Source organism: Vombatus ursinus, unplaced genomic scaffold (genome assembly GCF_900497805.2).
Source record: "Vombatus ursinus unplaced genomic scaffold, bare-nosed wombat genome assembly UNPS02014798.1, whole genome shotgun sequence".
Lineage (NCBI taxonomy): Eukaryota > Metazoa > Chordata > Mammalia > Diprotodontia > Vombatidae > Vombatus > Vombatus ursinus.
In genome coordinates this window covers 17,513,027-17,534,205 of record NW_020954576.1, presented here as the reverse complement: position 1 = coordinate 17,534,205, position 21,179 = coordinate 17,513,027, and the positions used below count along the sequence as shown (strand labels likewise).

General features: G+C 37.2%; 1 protein-coding gene across 2 annotated transcripts in view; it reads right to left on the bottom strand.

The window, feature by feature from the left end:
- The window catches only part of LOC114050150 (WD repeat-containing protein 64-like), a 172,956-nt gene that overhangs the window by 96,060 nt on the left and 55,717 nt on the right, over positions 1–21,179 (bottom strand). For both annotated transcript variants that reach the window (XM_027871755.1, XM_027871756.1), the window contains exon 9: positions 9,146–9,225. In XM_027871755.1, coding sequence (XP_027727556.1) covers positions 9,146–9,225 — 80 coding nt within the window. The remainder of the gene's footprint in view (positions 1–9,145; positions 9,226–21,179) is intronic.

The window sequence follows — 21,179 nt, the reverse complement described above, 5'->3', positions numbered from 1 at the left end:
TCACTTTCATGTATAACTGCTCAATAGTTCATAAAACCCTTTCACAGTCGATTCAGTTCAGAGTAATTCAATTTGACAAGCATTTATTAGACATTCAACACATGCCAGGCACTGTGCTAACCCTCAAAAATACATTCTACTGTGAGGAAACAATGTGTACAGATAAGTAAATAAAGTCGTGGGACAGACTCAAAGGCTGTGGTTTGCTAGCCACTAACATACGGAAATCAAGAAATGTAGGCAGGCAGGTGGAGTATAATGACTTTGCCCAATGAGGTCAGTCCTGCACCTGTTTCTTACTCATAAGAATGAAAGAATGAAAGAGTTTTATCACCATCACTTTTAAATGGGAGGCAAGAGCCCTGGGTGCTTTGTAAGGAGGGCAGTCTCTATAATTAGTGCTGGATTCGGTAGCTGGGAATTAACCAGCAAGTCATATGGCATTTCTAACCCTGTTAATATAAAGTCTCTGTGAGAGATACTGTCCTTGGTAATCATGAAATCTAGTAAAAAGACACTTTTAACCCTGACAGCACTAGTGAGCCAGAATGCCTGTGTCTCTGTGTTCCAAAGAGCTGAGCCTAGGGCCAGGACTCTCTATGTAGAAGAAAAACCTAATTCCTAACCAAGTCTCAGAAAAACAGATAGGCCTCTATAAGATACTGAGGTGTTTTTTTTTTCTTTTTTCCAGTTCTGTGACTGGGTATTTTAGAGCTTTTGCATTCTTAAATAGAGCTGTAGAAGCCAAACCTCTAGGCTTTAAGCTAAAAGAGCAATGGCAGAGACCACTTAGACTATGGGGAAGAGGTTACACCCCAACTCAAAGCTCTGTTTGGAAGCAGAGAAGAATTCTGCAACCAGAACAGCAGTGACCAGGCCTAGCAGGGTCTCTGTGCCACACTTAGGAGCCCAGCAGAAAACACACTTAATGACATCATCAGAATACACCAATGACCCCACAAAATAAGAGCCATGAGTGAGTTGCCCTGCCACATGTAGACCCTTTTATATGTGTACCTTGGCCACAAATATTCCCTCTACAGGTGTCCTTCCATGTGTACTCCCTGGCTACATGTGCCTTACGTGAGTCCACTCTTCCCAGTGATGGCATATGTATTTGTGGTGGAATTTATGGTGGAATCATTTTATGGCTACTTTTTTTGTTATACTATTACATCATATGTCTTTGCAACAAATCATATACTCTGGCCTACTAGAAAAAGTATACACATCAGTAAGGGGTTTGTGTGCACAATTTTAAATTGATACAAACCCACAGAGTATGTTAAATAGGTAGCCCTGACTGGGGGATCCACTGTGGGAACTGGGGGTTGCCCCAAGGTGCTATACAAAATATATACAAAGCAATTCCTGGTTGGGAGAGAGGATAGTAACGTTGGTGGGAATATTTTTGTTGTTCAGTTGTTTTTCAGTCATATTGGGGTTTTCTTGGTAAAGATAAAGTGGTTTGCTATTTCCTTCTCCAGCTCATTTTACAGATGAGGAAACTGAGGCAAATACAGTTAAGTGATTTGCCCAGTAAGCTAGATTTGAACTCAGTGAGTCTTCCTACTCCAGGCCTCCAATCTATCCACTGTGCCACCTAGCTGCCCTGGTAGGAATATAAAGGACTATATATAGGAGGCGGCACTTGGCTGATCTTTGAAATGAGCTAGGAATTCCAAGAGGAAGAGAAAAGGAGAGAATGCATTGTAGCATTCTAGCAGCATGTGCAAATACATAGAAATGGTAGATAAAATGTCAAGCATGGAGCACAGAAAGTAGGGCAGTTTGAACAGAAAAGGGTTTTTGAGGAGTAATATGAAATAAATCTTGAAAGACAGACTAGAACACAACTGTGAAAGGCTCTAAATCCCAACAGAGAAGTTTATATCTTATTCTAGATATCAGAGGGAGCCAGTGAAATTTTTTGAGTAGAGGAGTCACATAGTGGTACCTGTGCTTCAGGACCTTTTTGAAAAATGGATTAGAGAGGGGAGAAGGTATGAGCAAAGATGCCAATTAGGTGCATCTTCATTTTCTCCCTTTCTACTGGCCCCTCAAGAGATGGTAGGCTGCCCTTGCTTGGAAGTTTTCAAGGAGCTGGATGATGACTTGTCTGGTATGTAATAGTAGAGATTCTCTATGGGTATGGATTGGACAATGAAGTCCCTTCACACTCTCTACACCCTTCCGTCAAGACCCCTAGTTTCTTTCAGGGCTCAGCTCAAGTGTCCCCTACTATGAGGCTTTTCTTGACACCCTCTGCCCTGTCCCCACCTGCTCATGCTTTCCCAACCAAAGCATGTTGAACTTACTTTGTATACACATTTAGAGAAACATAACCCGAGGTGGCATAGGGCAGTGGTGTCATAGTCAGATAGGAATGGGCCACTAAATCCTATATAAGGGATTCGTGTGGCTGCATATCTATGTTCTATTGTATTTTTGTGTATTTTGTTAAATATTTGCCAATTTTATTTTAATCTGGTTCAGGCCATGGGAGCCAGGTGTTTGACACCTCTGGTGTAGTGGAGAGAGTCTGGCTCAGAATGTAAAAAACCTGGGTTCAAATCTTGCCTCAGATACTTTCTGGCTAAGTGACCCGGGATAAGTCACTCTATCTCTATCTGCCTCAGTTACCTCATTTTAAAATCAAGATAATTCTAGTTCTTATCTTATAGGTTTGTTGTGAAGACCAAATGAGATAATATGCATAAATATACATAAATCACTTTGTAAATCTTAACTAAGTAAATGTTTGTCATCAGCAGACAGTTGTGGGGTGCAGTAGATAGAGTGCTAGACCTAGAGTTGGGAAGAATGGATATCAAATCCCACCTCGGACACAATTTCCTTGTCTGTAAAATTGGAATAATGATGGCATTTACCTCATGGGTTTGTTGTGAGGATAAAATGAGGTAAATTTGTAAACCTTCAAGTACTATATAATGTTGCTGTTGTTGTTGTTTCATATATCCCCCATAAGCCCTTGTTCCTTGAAGGTAAGGACTATTTCTGCTTTTGTCCCTGTGTTTTCAGAGACTAGCACAGTGCTTTGCATAGAGTCAATTCTTAATAAATACTTGTTGGATTGATTGCCCTCTTCATTGATTCATTTCTTCTTCCTTAAGATTGGTGCCCCTCTCCCCTACGGTTCTTCTATTGTCTCCTATCTTTTTTCTCTTTTTATTTTCTCTCTTTGCAGTTTCATTCATTCATACAACTTCAGCTGTTACTTCAATATGGATAACTTCCAAACCTTTATTTCTAGCTTTGTCCTATCTTACAAGTTGCAGACCCATATCTTCACCTATATACAGAACATCTCTATTTGGGTGTTCCCTGACTGCCTCAAAATCATCACATCCCTAGCCAAATTCCTGACCACTATTTTTGTCAGTGGCACCTCTATTAACCCAATTTCCTATGTCTGAAACCTTGGTTTGCCTGTAACTTTTCATTCTCCCTCACCTCATACATTCCCCTATCCAGAAGTAGTTATCTAACTGATTGGGCAATCAATTGTCAAGTTGTGTCAATTCTACCTTCAAAAATGTACTAATATTTTTTGCATGTGTCCCTTCGTCTCTATTCTCACAGCTACTACCTTAGAACTGAGGAAGGTGAAAGGAAATAAGTATGTGAGTGGTTTTGTATTCTTTGATGGTGAGAAGAAAGTAGTTTATCTGTAGTTAATTATCTATGAATAACATTCCTCCTCCCCTTTTCTGGAGTGTAAACTTCTAAGACAGAGTCTTATCTACCCTTGGAATCTGCCAGTGCTGCATGGTGCTCTGTACGGGATAGTTGCTCCAAAAATGTGTGAATTGAATTGGGTTGAGTTGAAAAGGATGCTTAGGAAAAATGTAGTCATACTGTAGATATCCTGTCCTCATTTTGCTGTGGTTGCTGCAAGAACTTCTCCTTTTTTTCAAACTCAGCAAATGTCTGCATACTTAACAGATGAAGCTGTACCCCACAAAGCTGCCTTCATGTATTTTGAACAGTTAATCAGTACGCACTGTACGTTTAGTAATGTGTGGTCAGCTGAGTCACTCATCAGCAGGGATATTCTCCTGTACTTGCCAGTTATTGAGGACTTGAATTTCCTACCAACCGAGTCTATCCACTGGCACAACTCATTTGAACATGGGTGGTGCAAAAGTATTTGTAGCCTGCCATTCATTCTGTGAAATTTCCTCCACAGGGCTTTCTGACAGAGCTCTGAATAGTGCTGTTAATAAATCTTCAAAAATATTGGTGGAGATTTGTCAGATAACAACCCTTGAGATTAGGTCAGATGCCTCTATCCACATACACACACTGAGGCTGCTAAAGTTCCTGGCCTTTTGTCAAACATTATTTTGTTAAGATGACTAAAGTGTTTAAGATGATAAGGCACACACACACAAAAAAAAACCAAAAACAAAACAAAACAAAAAAAAAACCAGACCTTTCTTTATTCTCTCTTGTGAGAACAGAGGATCATCAAGGCATTCACATTGGGTACACACCATCAATTAAAGAGAGCATTTCTCCCCAAAACATACAGGTAGTGGAACTCAAGAGTGTTTAACCTCAAACACAAGACCTCACACAACCAAACAGTGGTTTTCTAAAGAGACTAATGTATGGACAGGTTTTAAGCTATGGTAGGATGGAAACTTGCCTCTTTTTAGTGGCCCTGTGTCATCTTAAGATAGCTTAACAATCCATTTAAGTTGTGAGTCTCAGTCATTTCCGATATTTTCCATTCTCCATCCTGTAGACTCTCATACCCCTGCCAGTCCTGCTTTCTCTGTTCTTTCCCCTTATATACACTGTTGTCACCTGTGCCATTGGAGGATCACCCTAAATCATAGAACCTTAGAGATCATCTAAGTCAGTATCTTCATTTTATGGGCAGGACAACTGCAGTGCGCAGACATTAAGTGACTTGCCCCAAATCACATAGATAATAACTAAGGGAGTTGGAATTTAAACCCATGTCTTCTAATTCCAAAATTACTGTTCTTCACTCTACACCATGCCCTTGAACTGGAAAAGAAGCCCAAGTGTGGGTAAGGACGATGGCAATCCAGAAACAAGTGAGCGCTAACCTTTGGATTTCTTATTTTTGGTCAAATCAGTCCCTAGTGGCTGCTGCTTTATTTCCTTCGTAACACTTCTATCTCAGTGTTCGCTGTACAGTTGTCTTTGAATTGTGGGCCCTGAACATATGCTGTTTACTGACTACAGTTCCCATTTGTTCATACAGTCTTCTTTACCAGACTTCAAGAAAGTTGTTCACCAACTGTGGCACATCCCCTTCCCACATTACTCTTGCCAGACTTCCTGTTCATATGTCTTCCTACCTTTTCTCCCTAGCCTTTGTAGAATTTCAGCAGGTTATAAGCTAAGTTAAGAAAAAAAAATATAGTCTTCTCCTTTATGTACAGAGCTGTGACTGAATACTGATAAAATACTACTAATACTGATAATAAAATACTGATAAAATAATACTAATAAAATCTATCCCAATAATTTCCAAAGACTATTTTAGCCTATCACCATATGAAAAGAAGGTTCATGAAATAATCATAGAATCTTAAAGCTGAAAGGTACCTTAGAGATCATTTCATTCAAATTTCTCTTAGAATATGTGCAACTCATGTTCCTGAACCAAAGCCTTGGATTTACACAACCCAGATACAGTTTTGAGGGCTTCTCATAAATCATATCTCTTTGGCTAATACACTACCTACGATGTTCCCTGGGAATATAAGATTATAGCTCATATCTATGTCTCTAACAGAGTTAGGCAAAATGGCCTTCATTTCATATCCAAACACTCAGGCCAACAATACATCAAATATATCACAGGTTTTATTTCAACTGTCAAAAAAATCCTATAAAGCCCATAAAGAGTCAAGCCAAATCTTCCCTCTTTGGTGAGTCTCCATTTTTCTTAAAGATCTTGACAATCTTCTAGACTTATATCACCCAAGGGTTGAAAATCTCTTGAAAATGAAATGCATTTGCGTTTGAGAGAGAGTTGACCCCTCACCCTCCAGCAAGGCCCACCTCCCCCATATTCTAGCCCACCTTCTGTTTTTGTATGGCTCATGATCTACAAATCTTTTTTTTTTTGCATTTTTAAAATAATTTTAATAAAAAATTAAAATATTTACATAAAAATGTAAAAACCAGTCTTAGCTCACATGGCATGCAAAAAGAGGCAGTAGGCTGCATTGACATCCAGGCTATAGTTTGCCAACACCTCTCTAGACTTATAGGACTTAACCTTGTAGTTGGGATGACCCTCCAAAAACAAAAGCATTTGGAATACTAGAGGATTAATTCCCTTACCCCCAGACCTATTTAGTCTCTCTAACTCTCACTATTAATGATGGGCAAGCATGCTGTCGCCCTCTCTCTCTCTCTCTCACTACTCCTCTGCTCCAACTCCAATTTGGTCCTAGAATGTCTCTACTTGGCCCAAGAACTTTCCGTTGTTTTTCTAGGTGGCTTGGTTCAGGGACTCAGCATTATCCAGGGTCATCTTCTCTTTATTCAGGAAAGGCTTGGTCTTCAACTTCCTTCATCTATCCAGGAATTTGTCCATAGTTTTGCTACTGCCTCTGGTGTGGCCATCTCTGTAGCCATTTGGTTCCTCCTTTCTTGAGGCCATGTGGTTACCTGAAATGTTCTGTAAATAAACAGGTTTCCTTTCCAGGAAAAAAATGTCTGTCTCTGTAACGCCTTCTCCTATCTGAGGTCTTGTTCTTTCATCCATTTTATCTTTGTGTCTGTTTTTTCCCCTTTAAAGACTAACTCCAAGGGTGTGACAAAGTATGACAAGCCATATTTCAATCAATCATCTTCAATGTGGTTTCAATAAAACTGGTTAATATTAGTGCCTGGGCCAAGAGTATTAGTTCACACTCCAATAAGGAGGTATTATCCATTTCACATTGATGTCAGCTGGAGATATCTTTATTTTCTATAGGGAAATGTCTCCAATTCTAAGACAAAGTAATTCCTTTAACCTCATTAACCCTGACCAGATTTCTTCTGGTCACACTGTGGAATGTGGAAACTGAAGCCCATAGGGGTTAAGTAGATTCTGCAACATCACACAACCAGTTATCCATGAATACAACTGAGACTAGGACCCAGTTCTTCTAATTCTCAGAGCAATTCTCTTTCTACTCACCATGCTTTGTTTCCCTTTTTAATACAGCTTGATTCCATAATTTGATTTCAACTAAATTTTATTAAAGATTAAAAGTTGCAGTCTGATCACCAAATCCACAGAGGTGCAGTATGTATCTGAAAACCTTCCCAAATATATTTCAGAGTAATTGTTTTCAATCTGTGCCACCACCATCAGGCATTTATGAAGTTGATTTTTTTTGAACCTAAGTGATAAACTTTACATTTATTCTGATTAAATTTCATTCAATTAGATGATGGCATCTTACTCTGTATCCTTTTTTAGGTCAAAACTCATTTCATATTTAAAAGGACCCCTTATTCTTCCAAACTTTGTGTCATTTGCAAATATGAGAAGAATGCTATATTTGCCTCCGATGAAGCTATTAATAAGAGTGTTTAATGGCCCAGAATCAAGGAAGGGCAGATGCCTAGATTACTCTGCTAGACACTTCTATCTAACTTCCCATTAGATTTTGATTCATTAGATTCTTTGAACCCAATCTTTCAGTTACAAATTCACCTAACTGTACTGTTGCTTAGCACACATCTTTCCATTTTATCCATAAGAATGGCATGACAGATTTTATCAAATGCTTTGTTAAAATCTAAGAATTCAAAAATCCACAGGATTATAGATGGATCTATCAACATAGATACCCTGGTTAAACTGTCACGATCTATTTTTCAAGCCTTTTAGAAGCTTTTAGTAATCACTGATTTCCATTTAATTATTCAAAACCATTTTCCTATGTTCCAGAATATTTACAAACAAGCTCACTCATCTGCAGTTTTCAGATTCTACCCTCTTGGCTTTTATGAAAATTTTCCCTTGTCTAGTCCTATGGTATCTCTTTTTTTCAAAATCTTTGCAGTTCCTTTCCTTAAAGAAAGAGATTTATTTTTATCTTAGTGTCCTCAGAACCCAGTGGTCCTCTTTGAGAATGAAGGATGAACAACAACATAGTGCCTTGCTTAGAGTAGGCATCTAAGAAATGCTTATTGAGTTGAAAATCACCAACAGCAATTTAGCAAGCATATCTTTGAGCTCCTTCAGTTCCCAAAGATCTAGTTCATCGGAGCTTGTTCACTTGAATTCATTGAGGGTAACTTGATGCTGCATGACCTTACTTATCGTGGCTAGCCACTCACCATAACTATATTATTTCTCTCTTTTTCAGTCCAAAGTTCATGCAAAAGAACCCAGAAACAATATGAGAATTGAGAGCAGCTCTCTCCAAACCCACACTTCAAAAATTGATTCCCTCCAGACTTGTATGCCTGCCTGGCAACAAGATGACTACTTCATAGTCTAATTAAAACTGAAAATAATAAAAGCTAGGATTTTTTCAACTTTTCTTCCTGACCATCCATAAAACAACACTTCTTCCTAATTTCTCAATAATAAACAATATCACCCTTCCCATTACCTCAAAGGAATCTAATTTCATTTTTTTAAAGTCTCTTAATTTTTTTACCACTTACTTTTTTGAGTCTTTATCACCAAGCTATCTGCGACTTCACTTGTACTTATTCTTATTGTGGAATGGGTTTCTCAATCCATAGAGCATATCTTCATTAGTTGAGAATGTTTTTTTTTTGTTTGCTCATATTTCCAACATCAGTTTCTGAATTGTGCTTTTGTGCTAGGAGCAAATTCTGTCCCTTTCCATATTCTCTAATGGGGTAAGCAAGCCCTGTAGTGTATATGCTGCTACAGTTCTGGATGGGGTAGCTGGGGCTAGACGCTTTCTCGTTTCCTCTCCTAGTATCACAGTTGTATTAGATTGTGAACTTCCTGAAGAGAGATTCTGCCTTTTCCCTCTCTTTTTTTTTAAGCCCCAGTACAAGTGGTATGCTAAAGTTTTAGTTAAAAATTTCTATTTAAGGTGAAACAAGAACTTTTCCCCACCAAAAGCAAAAAAGTCTCTGAGCATTGTGCACTTACCCCCAGTAACAATGACATTTGCTTTTATACAGTAAACAAAAGTATTTGCTCCTCTTGGCATAGAAAATTCTCTGACTGGCCTGCAAAACATGAGAATAGGTATAAAATGTTATTGTACATTTTTTCAAACAGACAGCACCCAATTTATAAATAGGTTGTACTTTATAAGACAATGTATCTGTCGGTTGTGTTTGGGACTCAGATCACATTCTTCCAGAAGAACAAAGTTATAGTGGTTAGGCAGTGTAATCTAGCCCTCAGAAATCTACTAAGTCCATGATGTAGTTAAGGTACAGTAACCGGTATCAGAAAAATATGATATTGGGTGAAATGAAACATCATTAGAGGGTACAGTTAGGTCCATGGGGACAATATCATTAATGCTATGGTAAACAGACTGATGCTTAGGAGAATTAACATTGCTAGGGCTAAAGTACTGCTAGCTCAGATTGTTACTAACCATTCAATTTCCATCTTGGGCCATCAACAGAGTGTTACAATGGACTTTGGTAACATTCTGAAAGTGTTTAATTATTGTGCATTAATCACATTATCATTATAATGCTGGTTTGAACAACATTACTGAGGAAAGCCTGTTGTTTCCAATTGTTTCTATGGGAGAAAAGACCCCACTAGATTCTGGGAATACGCTATATTTCTGCCAACTGAAACCCTACTTCTTGGAACTCTTAGCCTCCTCCTTCTTCTTCTTCCCAGCTTCCTCCTCCCTCTACTGTGTTGGTGAGTAGATGATTTTTTTCCTTCACTTCTTTGTCTTTAGATATGACACATGTTAAATGTGTCAAATCTTCATAAGATCACTCCGAAAAAAAAAAAGAACTAAGAAGAAAATAAAAATTTGCTTAAGCAAACTTGTGTTCTTACTAATAGGGTACATACTAATGGAAAGGCTTTTACCCACATATCCTTCACCAAAAACAGTGGGTTAAACTCTGCGTTGCTTCCCTTCTTTAATTTTTCTAATTCTTATTACTATTATTTAATGGTATGACCTTTTGACACTTAGATTTTCTATTATGGGAAACATTGCTAGATAATTATGCATCAGGTAAGTTGTAAAGATGAGTCCTATTTTAGGTGGAACATTGGAACGTATGGACTGCATTCTTGAGAATGAGCCAGTATGGAATTTTTTAGTTCCTTCAATTCCAGTCCTAGCCACATAAGCATTAATTTCTGCTCTCTCAATGGATGTGTGTTGGTAGCGACGGGAAGGGAATACATGACTCTAAATACAGATGTGGATATAGTCCCTCCCTTGTCTACTTCCTTTAAGCATACAGGATGGGTAGACTCCAGAGGGAACTCTAGTAATAGCAGTTGGGAAATGAGAATCAGGGCATTTGGGAGTCACCAAGGTCTAATGGAATGGACCAGTAGGGAGAAGACCTGAAATCTAAATCTTGGTGTAGCCACTGACCAGTTATGTGATCTTAAGTCACTTAACCTCATAGAGTGTTAGTTTCCTCATCTGTAAAATAAAGATGTTAGACTACATGACCTTTTTAAGGTCCTTTCCAGCGCTAACATTTTAAGATTCTTATGGGAGTGACACTGAAAGGGATCAGGGTTGCAGTTCCTCAGAAATAGGGAGAAATTTCAGGGGAAAACACTTCAATGGCAGGGATTAAGGGTCCCAGGAGGCAGTGATTCCAAGAAAAGCAGAGGGAAAGGGAAGTGCTTTAAAAAATAAAAGTGGGTTTCCTCTAGTATAAAAGAATCATAGTGATGTGTAGAGTACTGGAGTTGGAGTTGAGAAGAACCAGAATCGTATGCTACCTCAGGTGTGTGTGTGTGTGTGTTGGGGTGGGAGGGAGTGCATAGCACTTTACTAAGCCTCAGAGAAGGAGCTCAGCATCCATCTGGGGCCAGTTCTATCCCCCTTAAAGTTACTTGGTGAATTATGAAATTGCCTACCAGGGAGGAGGCTGAAATGCTTTGAAATCCAGCCCCCAAGGAAACCACCATCAGAGAGGAGAGAGAAAGTGCACAATAGGGGAAAATAAGGGGGGAAAAAAGACTAAAATTACTAAAGATGTCAGGAAAAAGAAAACTCAAAGACCTTGAACATAAACAGATAAATCAACAGGGAAAACATTAACAGCAGAAGGAAATATGGCTTCCAGATCTATTAAATTAATTCAGATATCTATAAATAAATACTACATAATAAAGAAAATGATCCAACACTTGGTGAAACAGAGGACCCTATGGAATTCAAGAAAAACATAGAAATGCAACTTGCTGTTCTTGAGTGATTTAAAAGAGAAAAGAAATTATGAGAGCTGAATTTATGATTTGCACAGCAAAAATAATTGGCAGAATAGAAAAAACTTGAATCTATGATGGCAAATCTCACTAGAGAAACAAAACAAAACAATTGATTGGGAATGCAAATACAGAGAAGTAGAGGAAACTCTAAAATGAGAGAAGTAAAAAACAATAACATTAAAAGAAAATGTGTTCTTTATCCAAGCTGATCCTAAAGACAGGATATATAGAGACAATTTAAGGATCATAGGTCTTCCAGAAGAATACAAGTCAAAAAGCTTATACACTATAATGCAAGAAATAATATAAGAAAACTGCCCAGAACTTCTGAACACAGAAATTAAATACCAATGGAAAGAATTAATAGATCTCAAAAACAAACAAACAAAAACCTTTCAGGCTATAAACTCCGAGACACATAGTGATTACATTGAAAAATTCAATCCAGAAACAAGTTCTGCAAGGAATCAGGAGAAATAACTTTAAATACAAAGGAAAGGAAATTGAGACAACAAAAGACTATTCTATACCCACAAGAAAACACAGAGGAGTATGGAATAATGTATTTGGAAGAACAATGGAGCTCAGGATGAAGCCTAGGTAACCTACCCTGAAAAACTGAATGCTGAGAAATGATAATGACCTAGGTTGACCCCAAAGAGGAGATAGGAGATGACGTCAAATCCTCTACCTCCATTTCTGGCCTGACTTCTTTACAGAGTGGGGTACCATAGTTGTGGAACACTGCATATAACATTTTTAGAATATTGTTTAATTTTGCAGAATTTTTTTTTCTTTCTTCCTTTTGATTATAAGGGATGGCTTTCTGGAAGAAGGTGTAGAAAGAAATACAACTGGAAATAGCTTTTGTTTTTACATCATCAAAAGTTAGTTGGAGTCAGATTTGTACCACCTTAAATCTCATGATAAGAGATGCAAGCATCATTCAGCACTTAGTGCAGTGCCTAGCACATGGTAGGGTACTTAATAAATGCTTATTGACCGACTGACAAGCCTATTGACTGCTATTATTTACTAAGCAGTGTGACATAGTCAAATTGTGAATTAATAAAGAATTTTGAAAAGTCAAAGAGAATGGAAGATTGAGAAATGGCCTGAAGAGATCATTGGTAACTTAGAAGGGAAAAGATGATCTAATATTTAACATGGTGTTCTATACACAGTATGTTCTTAATATTTTTTAAAAAATGAATGGAATTGAAAGTAATTGATGATTAATCGGGGAGTGGGTTCTAGATTGGCTTGGAGGAGAAATGGGATGGAGGTGGGACAGCTGCTTAGGATGCTTTGGCAGTTTAGCTAAGAGGTAACAAGTAAATTGAACCTAAACCATTAGAGTCCAGTGAATGGGGTAAATTAATGCTTCTTGTCCCCGGGTGAGATTTCCATCTGTTGCCTACACTTGTGCCCGGCTTGTAGGGTAGGAGGGATACAACAGAATGTAAAAGCATGATACCCAAACCAACTAAGAAAGGTTTCTAGTGGTTCTATCTCTTTTCATCTAATATTTAGCATAATCCTTTCTAGTTGAGTAATGCTCAAATTTAACCAGTACTCAGAGGCTTACTCCTTGGGAGCTGGCCAGATCCTCAAGGGTTAGACATTGAAAGTAGTGTAATAGACAACAAGCCTACAACTGCTGTATGCTGCTTAATTCATTGCAGATGTTCATTCCCTTGCTGGTTGTTTTTACAATTACAATTGTAAAAATACAATACAAAATTGTAATTATAGCAGAGATAATTTCTAAAATGGTAATTTAAAAAAAATTCACCCCTTCTTTTAGGAGATAGGTTGACTTAATTTTAACAACTGGCTAATTGTGTATTTGTATAACTGCAATTTTATCTGGCTCAATTTAAAGCTTATTATGGTGGAATAGCAGAAATAAAATTATGTTGAATCTAAGGATGAAATGACCCTACTTTTCTACTATTTAGACGCATATCAAATTGTGTTGGGTGGGTTTTTTGGTTTTTTGGCAGGGGATAGGGGGGAGAGGAAGTTGGTGGAATAAAACCTCACTGTACACTCGAGGATACATTTCACCAGCTAGATCATAGAAAGAGCTGCTAACAGAGGTGATACAGAGAAGTAGGTGAGTCACATATTTAGAGTCTTGGCTGAATGCTGAGATTGCTTAGCACTCTATCAGTTTGTAGATTCTCAACCATTGGCTCAGTACATCTTTGCCCAGCTCTCAAGTGGTACAAAACAAAACCCAAAAAACTAAAATTTAATAACCAAAGAATAGAGGTAAACTTCTAACTAGGCCAAGAGCAACAGCCTATTCAAGAAGTTTTAAAACAATGCCCATAAAATAAAGGTCCATTGACTGACTGGCTTGGAAACCAAAATCACTTTATGTTCCTAGAAATACTGAAGACCAGAGATTTAATGGAAGTGGGGATGAAATGGTTAAAGCAGCCTCCTTCACTCTAACTCTTGTTTGTTATTCATTGCCCTTTGTGCTTTCCTCAGTAAGGAAGAATCGCACAGTTAGACTTCAACTAGGTAAATAAATGCTTTTTGTGCAAATGGATATTTTTTTTAACATCAGAGGATTTAGTTCAAGTATGTATTCTATACAAGGGCAGTGTCTTATAGAGCTTTTGAAACTTCTGATAATGTTCTGTAAACACCTTTTATTGAATTAGCACAAACTTCAAAGAGGTATGCAGTGCCTATGATTGCCGAGTTGGTTTCTTCTGACCCCTTTGCTCTGAGAAATTCTTTTTTTTTTCTAGAAAATCTTGGGTGATATATATGTCACATATATGTGTCTAGTGTATATATACACTATGAATACTATATGTACATATATACTGTATATACACACATACATGTATACACACATGCAGATATATGCGTATATTTTGTTGTAATTGAATTGTTTTCAGTTGTGTCTGACTCTTTGTGATCCAATTTAGGATTTTCTTGGCAAAGATACTGGAGTGGTTTGCCATTTCCTTCTCCAGCTTATTTTACAGATGAGGAACTAAGACAAACAGAGTTATGTGACTTGCTCAGGGTCACACAGCTAATAAGTATCTGAGGCCAGATTTGAACTCAGGAGAATGAGTCTTCCTGCCTGCAGGCCCAGCACTATGCCACTTGGCCTCTCTCTCTCTCTCTCTCTCTCTCTCTCTCTCTGTCTCTCTGTCTGTCTCTCTGTCTCTCTGTCTCTCCCTCTCTCTCCCCCCTCTTCTATCACTGATGAGAGAAATCTAAGACCTGACACCTAATTAGAATGGAAAAGCCAAATGAAAACTACGTTTGGGGACCAGTTCATTGGCTTGATGGTGATTGATTACAGGTCTTGGACTTCCAGATTATATAAGACTATGTGGATAAAGTGTTGGAGGGGATTATGACATCATCTATGTGACTGTGGTATGTAGAAGCAGAAAGAAAATTTTCTTCTCTAGACATTACCAACTTAGAAACTGCCCTCTATTTCATCTAAAGTATACAGGTATGTAATTCTTCCTTATGCTTGTATTTTAAAAACCTTTAATTCACTGTCTTTGTTAACAGCACATATAATAGACCGTTCATATTTTAGACAATGATACAGTTCTTCAAAAAAGGCTCGAACATAGTTTAATCTACTTGTAAAGCCAAGGCTAATAGACAATGGCCATTATTCTTAAGGGGGAATATAAACCTTCAGTACTTGAAATAGGGGACTGCCTTATTAAATCAGTCTCCCCAAAGCTGCATTTGTGTCTTTGTCTTCTATGTTCTGTCAACAAATTTCCACCAGACTGCTAGAAGAAGTAGTCTTATAACCACAATAGATACTATTAGCCTAAGAGAAAAGAAAAGAAAAGAAGCTCAGGTCTTAAATTTCATGATAAGGAATTTATACTTTATTCAGCAAAGCAATGGAACTTATCAGAAGCAATGCCAAGTTACCAGAGTCAGGTTCAGCAGTGTGCTGGCATAAACAGGAAGGAAGGACTTCTAGGATGTGAGGAGTCTTATGAGATGTTAATAGAAATTAGAGATTTTAAGGTATTACTACATGAGTGTTCAAGGCCTCTTAAGATCCATCGCCAAAATAAAGCTACATATATAAACACAAAGGGCTCAAACTGCAAAAGGGCTATTTAAAATGATTTACAGGGAAATTTTGAGTTTCAGAGATTTTAACATCCTTGTGCATTGAGCTTTTCATTAGTGATAACTTGGGGGAAATGGAAGTATTAGATGGTTGTTGTTCATTCTTTGTTCTCAAAGAGGACCAATGATATCCCAAGGGTGATGTCTTGACTTGCTCACGAATGGGCACAGCTACTCAAAATCATCAACCTCACTTTCTCCTCCAGAGTCATCAAGTCCAGTGGCAAGACAAAGGTCAAGATGACTGGTGATGGCCCAAGATGCAGTGGGTGACCTTGGCCTTTCTAAATTAAGGTCTCTCCCTGGTCTCAGTTTGTCTGAGGCCATGACCATTCAATGATGAAAGGTTTTTAAAGCCTGTCTTTTCAGAACTATATATCAAGAAATCAAAACTTAAAACAAGTCAGGACAAAAATGGTGTGGGGTGGGGAGGGAGTTCCACTTTGGACATACTGAGTTTAAGATGTCTACTGGACATTCAGTTCAAGATGTCTTGAAAGGCAATTAGAGATGTGGGATTAGAGGTCAACAGAAAGGTTAGGACAGGATAGGAAGATTTGAGAATCACCAGCATGGGGGTGGTAATTAAATCTATGGGAGCTGATGAGATCACCAAGTAAAGTAGTATAAAGGGAGAAGAGAAGATGGCCCAGGACAGAGTCCTGTGGGACACCCACAATTAGAGGGTATGATCTGAATGAGAATCCAGCAGAGAAGACTGAGGAAAGTGGTCTGACAAGTAGGAGGAAAACTAGGATAGAGTAGTGTCCTGAAAACCTAGAGAGAAGAATTCAAGGAGGAGAGAATAATCAATAGTGTCAAAGGCTACAGAGAAGTCAAAGAGAATGGGAGATTGAGAAATGGTCTGAAGATATCATTGGTAACTTTGGAGGAAACAGACCTCCCCATTTCAATTCCCTTCTCATTCCAGTCCATCCTCCACTCAGCTTCCAAAGTTATTTTCCTGAAAGCCAGGCCTAACTTTGTTTCTTCTCCCTACCCCAGCCCCCAGCTCTCTACTTTAATAACCCAGTTCCCTATTATCTCCAGAATCAAGTATCCTTTGTTTGTCTTTTAAAGCCTTTCACAACCAGGCCTCCTCCTACCTTTCCATACTTTTTAGACTTTATTCCCTTTTGTATACTCTTCAAGTCAGCTACATTGGCTTTCATGCTGTTCTACACACATAACGCTCCATCTCTTGACCACTCTGTGTCTTTTCACTGGCTATGCCCCTTGCCTGGCATGCTCTTCCTCCTGAGTTCTGGCTCAACTTCCCTAGCTTCCTTCAGTGATCAATTTAGATCTTATCTTCTGTGGGAACCCTCCCACTCCCACAAACACACCCAGTTCCTTCCCCTCTGAGATTAACTGCCATTTACCTTGTATATTTTACCTGGTGTGTAATTAGTTTTTTGCATGTTGTTTCCCCTATTACAATGTGAGATCCTTAAGAGTAGAATCTGTGTTTTTACCTTTCTCTGTGTCTTGAATGCTTAGCACAGTGCCTGACCCATAGTAAGAGCTTAATAAATTCTGGTCAGCTTCATGGAGATGATTTGAGAAAAGTGATTTATTAATGAGTTAGTGTACTAATGTTCTGACAGTGATCTGTCCTCTGCTTTGACCTCCTAGAACATTTACTGTATATGCCACTTATCTGGCACTTACTGAAATCTACCTTGAATTGTTTGTTAATTATATTTAACCATTTATATAATTATCTTTTTTATATATTATGAACTTAACACCAAATAAAATCAAGCATTTCCTTGTACAAAGAACAACAGAAAAGAGGATAGCATTTGCAGCTGTGAATCTACACTGTTCTTTTTCCAAGTATACAACAAATTCAATGTTATTTTCAAAGCTGTCCTGTTGATCTGTTTCCTACCAATTGTTCTATTACCTTCTGTGCCTTTCATTCAGATGAGAGTGAGATTTAAATAATGTAAACTGTCTCCACTCTGCCCTTCCATATTTGTAGTCTTCTTACATACCTAGATTGTATGAGGTAGTAAGTTTCACTTCATCCCCTTTAATTCCTTGGTGTATTCTTTTTCATTCCTTTTTCTTTATTCTCTTAAGGTCAACAAAACATGACAAAACATTCCCAGACCCTTTAAATTATTGAACTCATTCTATTATCTTTGGTGACATTATGGATCTTAAGGGATACTTTTTTCTTAATCCCCTATTAAAATGTGAACAATTCATCCTTGTATAGTACCTTCCAATTTCACAAACATATTTATTGACTCTTGCAATTGTGTTTCAAAATTTCTACTTAGCTCAGTTCTTTTCATGAGAAATGCCTAGAATGTCTCTATTTCATTTAAGTTCCATTCCCTGCCTCTACCTATTAAGATTATACACAGTTTTTCCAGGTAATTTCTTCTAATTTTAGTTGTTTATCTTTTCCCTTTTGGAATATTATGTTCCAAGCTCTCTTTTTCTTTTAAATGGTAGCTGCCAAGTCGTGCGTAATTCTTAGCATGGCCTCCTGGAGTCTTGAACTCTTTCTTTCTTGCTACTTAAAGTATTTTTCTTTAAATTTCTTTTTTCTTTCCACATATGAAGCTGTGGGTTTTGGCTGTAACATTACCAGAAGTTTTTATGTTGGGATTTCTTTCTGGACATGACTAAGGAAATATATTTTCACTTTGCCATATGGAAAAAATAGGTTTTTTTTTTTTCAAAATGAGAAATTTACATCCATGATTTCTTGAAATATGATATCCTGGTTTTATTTGCTTAGTTGGTTTGTTGATTGGTTTCAGTCATAATGAAAATCCAAAGACTGAAAAAGTCAAAGAAAATTTAAGGTATCTCCTATCAAAAACAATTGACCTGCAGGGAAAGAAGTTCTAAGAATAATCTATTTGGTCCATTCTAATTTTCAAGGAACCTTTACTTAGGTCTGTTTTTGTACTTTCTTTAAAAATATTTCCTGTAGAGCTCTCATTTCATTTACAATACTTTTAAACTCTTGTTTCATTTTCCTCAAAGAATTCTAGATTGACCTGGTCAAACTGTGTGTTTGTTTGAGGCTTTGCTTGTAGATGTTGTCAAGCTGTTATTTTCTCCTGGGTTTGTAACTTGGAAATCCCTGAATCAGTATTTCTTTATCATCTTTCTTTGGTTTTACCATTTCCTCAGCCTTACTTCCTGAATTGATGCTTTGTGTCAGGGCTAGGCTCTGCATACTTTTGAAGGGAATGGCACACAAAGTCTTCTTTGATCCTGATTTGTATTTTGGCAGGTCTTTTTGCTGCCTCCTCTGAATAGTGAGCACTTGTTCTTCAAGGACTTTAGGGGAAACACAGGCCAGTAAACTGTAAATTTTTAACATCATATGTCGTTATTTATATTTTTATGTGCATATAAGAGTAGGGATTATTTCATTCCTTTTCTGTGTCTCTATAGTTTAGCTCAGTGCCTGGAACATAATAAAGGATTAATAAATGCTTCTTGATCGATTGACGGGTCTTCATTCCACAGTTACATTGTAAATCCCTTGAGAAAAGGGAATGAGTATTTTACTTCTTTCTCTGAGTAGCAGAGAATCTAGTATAGAGCCTCACACATAGTAGGCACTCAGTAATACTTGGTTGACTGAAGTAGTTCAGACTCAAAAGTTGATGAATGGCCATAAGAAAGTAGTAGTGACTAACCTAGGCATGTGCTCTGGAGAAATTTACCTTGGTAACACCAGGGGCTACCATAATAAGAGCATAGCACATTCTTCTTTCTTTTAATCTCTCTTTATATAGGTCATGTATACATTTTGACCTTATCTTGGTAAATGGTGTAAGATATTGGTTTATGTCCAGTTTCTGCCATACTGCTTTCTAGTTTCCCCAACAATTTTTACCAAATAATGAATTCTTATCCCAAAATCTTAAGTCTTTACACTTGTCCAATACAAGGTTATTATATTTATTTGGTGCTGTAAATTGTATGTCTACTCTGTTCCACTGATCTACCTTTCTATTGCTCAGCCAGTACCAGATAGTTTTGATAATTACTTGTAATATAGTTTAAGAGCTGGTACCACTAAACCTCCTTCCTTTACATTTTTTTTTTCAGAGCAACATCACCTTTATTTCTTATGTGATTGCAGAATACCAAGTACCTACTATGAGACCACAAGGATATTTGTGTATATTTTCAGAAAGGCTTTTAATGGCTATGAATGCATTATGAATTGTCAGATTTGTGCACAAATCAAATTAGAATGGAAGACGCATCCCTTTCTTAATTGAATGTTTCTGAAATGTTTCCTCTAAAAAGCCAGAGACACAGTCACTAAGATTTAATTACATTACAGAAACTAAGTGAAGCTTTGCAATTAGTTATGTCACATAATTGATGTTTGTAGAATCAGACAATCTGATATTTACAAGTGAAATTGTTTTTAATGTGCTGTACAAAACATTTCCATAAGTTTGTTTATTCATCTCTCAATGCAACATGGTATATGTTGGAATAAACCAAAGTTACTTATTCCAAAAAAAGAATGTGCCTTCCGTAAAGATTGCATTTATAAAGAAAATGCAAATTGGTCTTAGATAAAATATTCTATTTCATATTAAATTTCTGTTTCTAATATTAATTGGTTTAAAAATAAACTGAGTTAAGCTGAATATGGATTATTTATGCTGAGTGAAACAAATTATCTTTTGTTTATTCTATCTAATAAGTTTCATTAGGTACACAGCAAGGGAATATCTGTGTTGACTGCACAAAGCAGAATTTGCTCTTTATTGACTTTTTCTCTCAATTATGCTTACCTTTGTGGCCAGATTTAAAAGGTAATCTAATTATGGAAAAATCTTTGATTACTTCAGTTTGGCAGGATCACGTAAAAGGGAGTAGCATAAGATAATAAGTCATAGAATTTCATATCTGAAAATGATCTTAGAATCTAAAACTCTAAATTTTATAGGTGAGAAAATTGAGGCCCAGAGAGATTAGGTAGCATGCCATGATTACACAATTAGAAGAAGAGTTAACATGGTCTCCTGTCTCCCAGGCCTCTTCTCTTACCATTATACTTCATGGCCTTTTCTATAATGGAAAGATGTCTTGGAGCCAGATTGTAAAGGGCCTTGAATTTCAGACTAAGGAATTGGGACTTCATTTCATTGGCATTGTGGAATTCCTGAAGGCTTTTGTACAGAGCCATGTCATCTCTAGGCTGTCATATTAGGAAGATTACTTTAGAACTAGGAAGTATGAAGTATAGTGTAGAGCAAGGAGGAACTTTCATTTAATTACATATTTAGATAAGAAAGAATTCTATCTTGCACACAGAAATATGATGCTAGGGATTCATTTTTATCCTCACCTTATTAGCAAATCAATTCACCTTCTGATCAGAATGCAAAATACAAAGGTTTGCCAATGCAATTATTCTCTCCCTTCTCCCCAAATTTGTATGTATATTGTAACATTATATATATATATATCAATCACACACACATATATATACATACAATATATTATGTGTGTGGCTATATATAAATGTATATTGTAACATATACATATATATCAATCACATATATATACACATACAATATATTGTGTGTGTGTG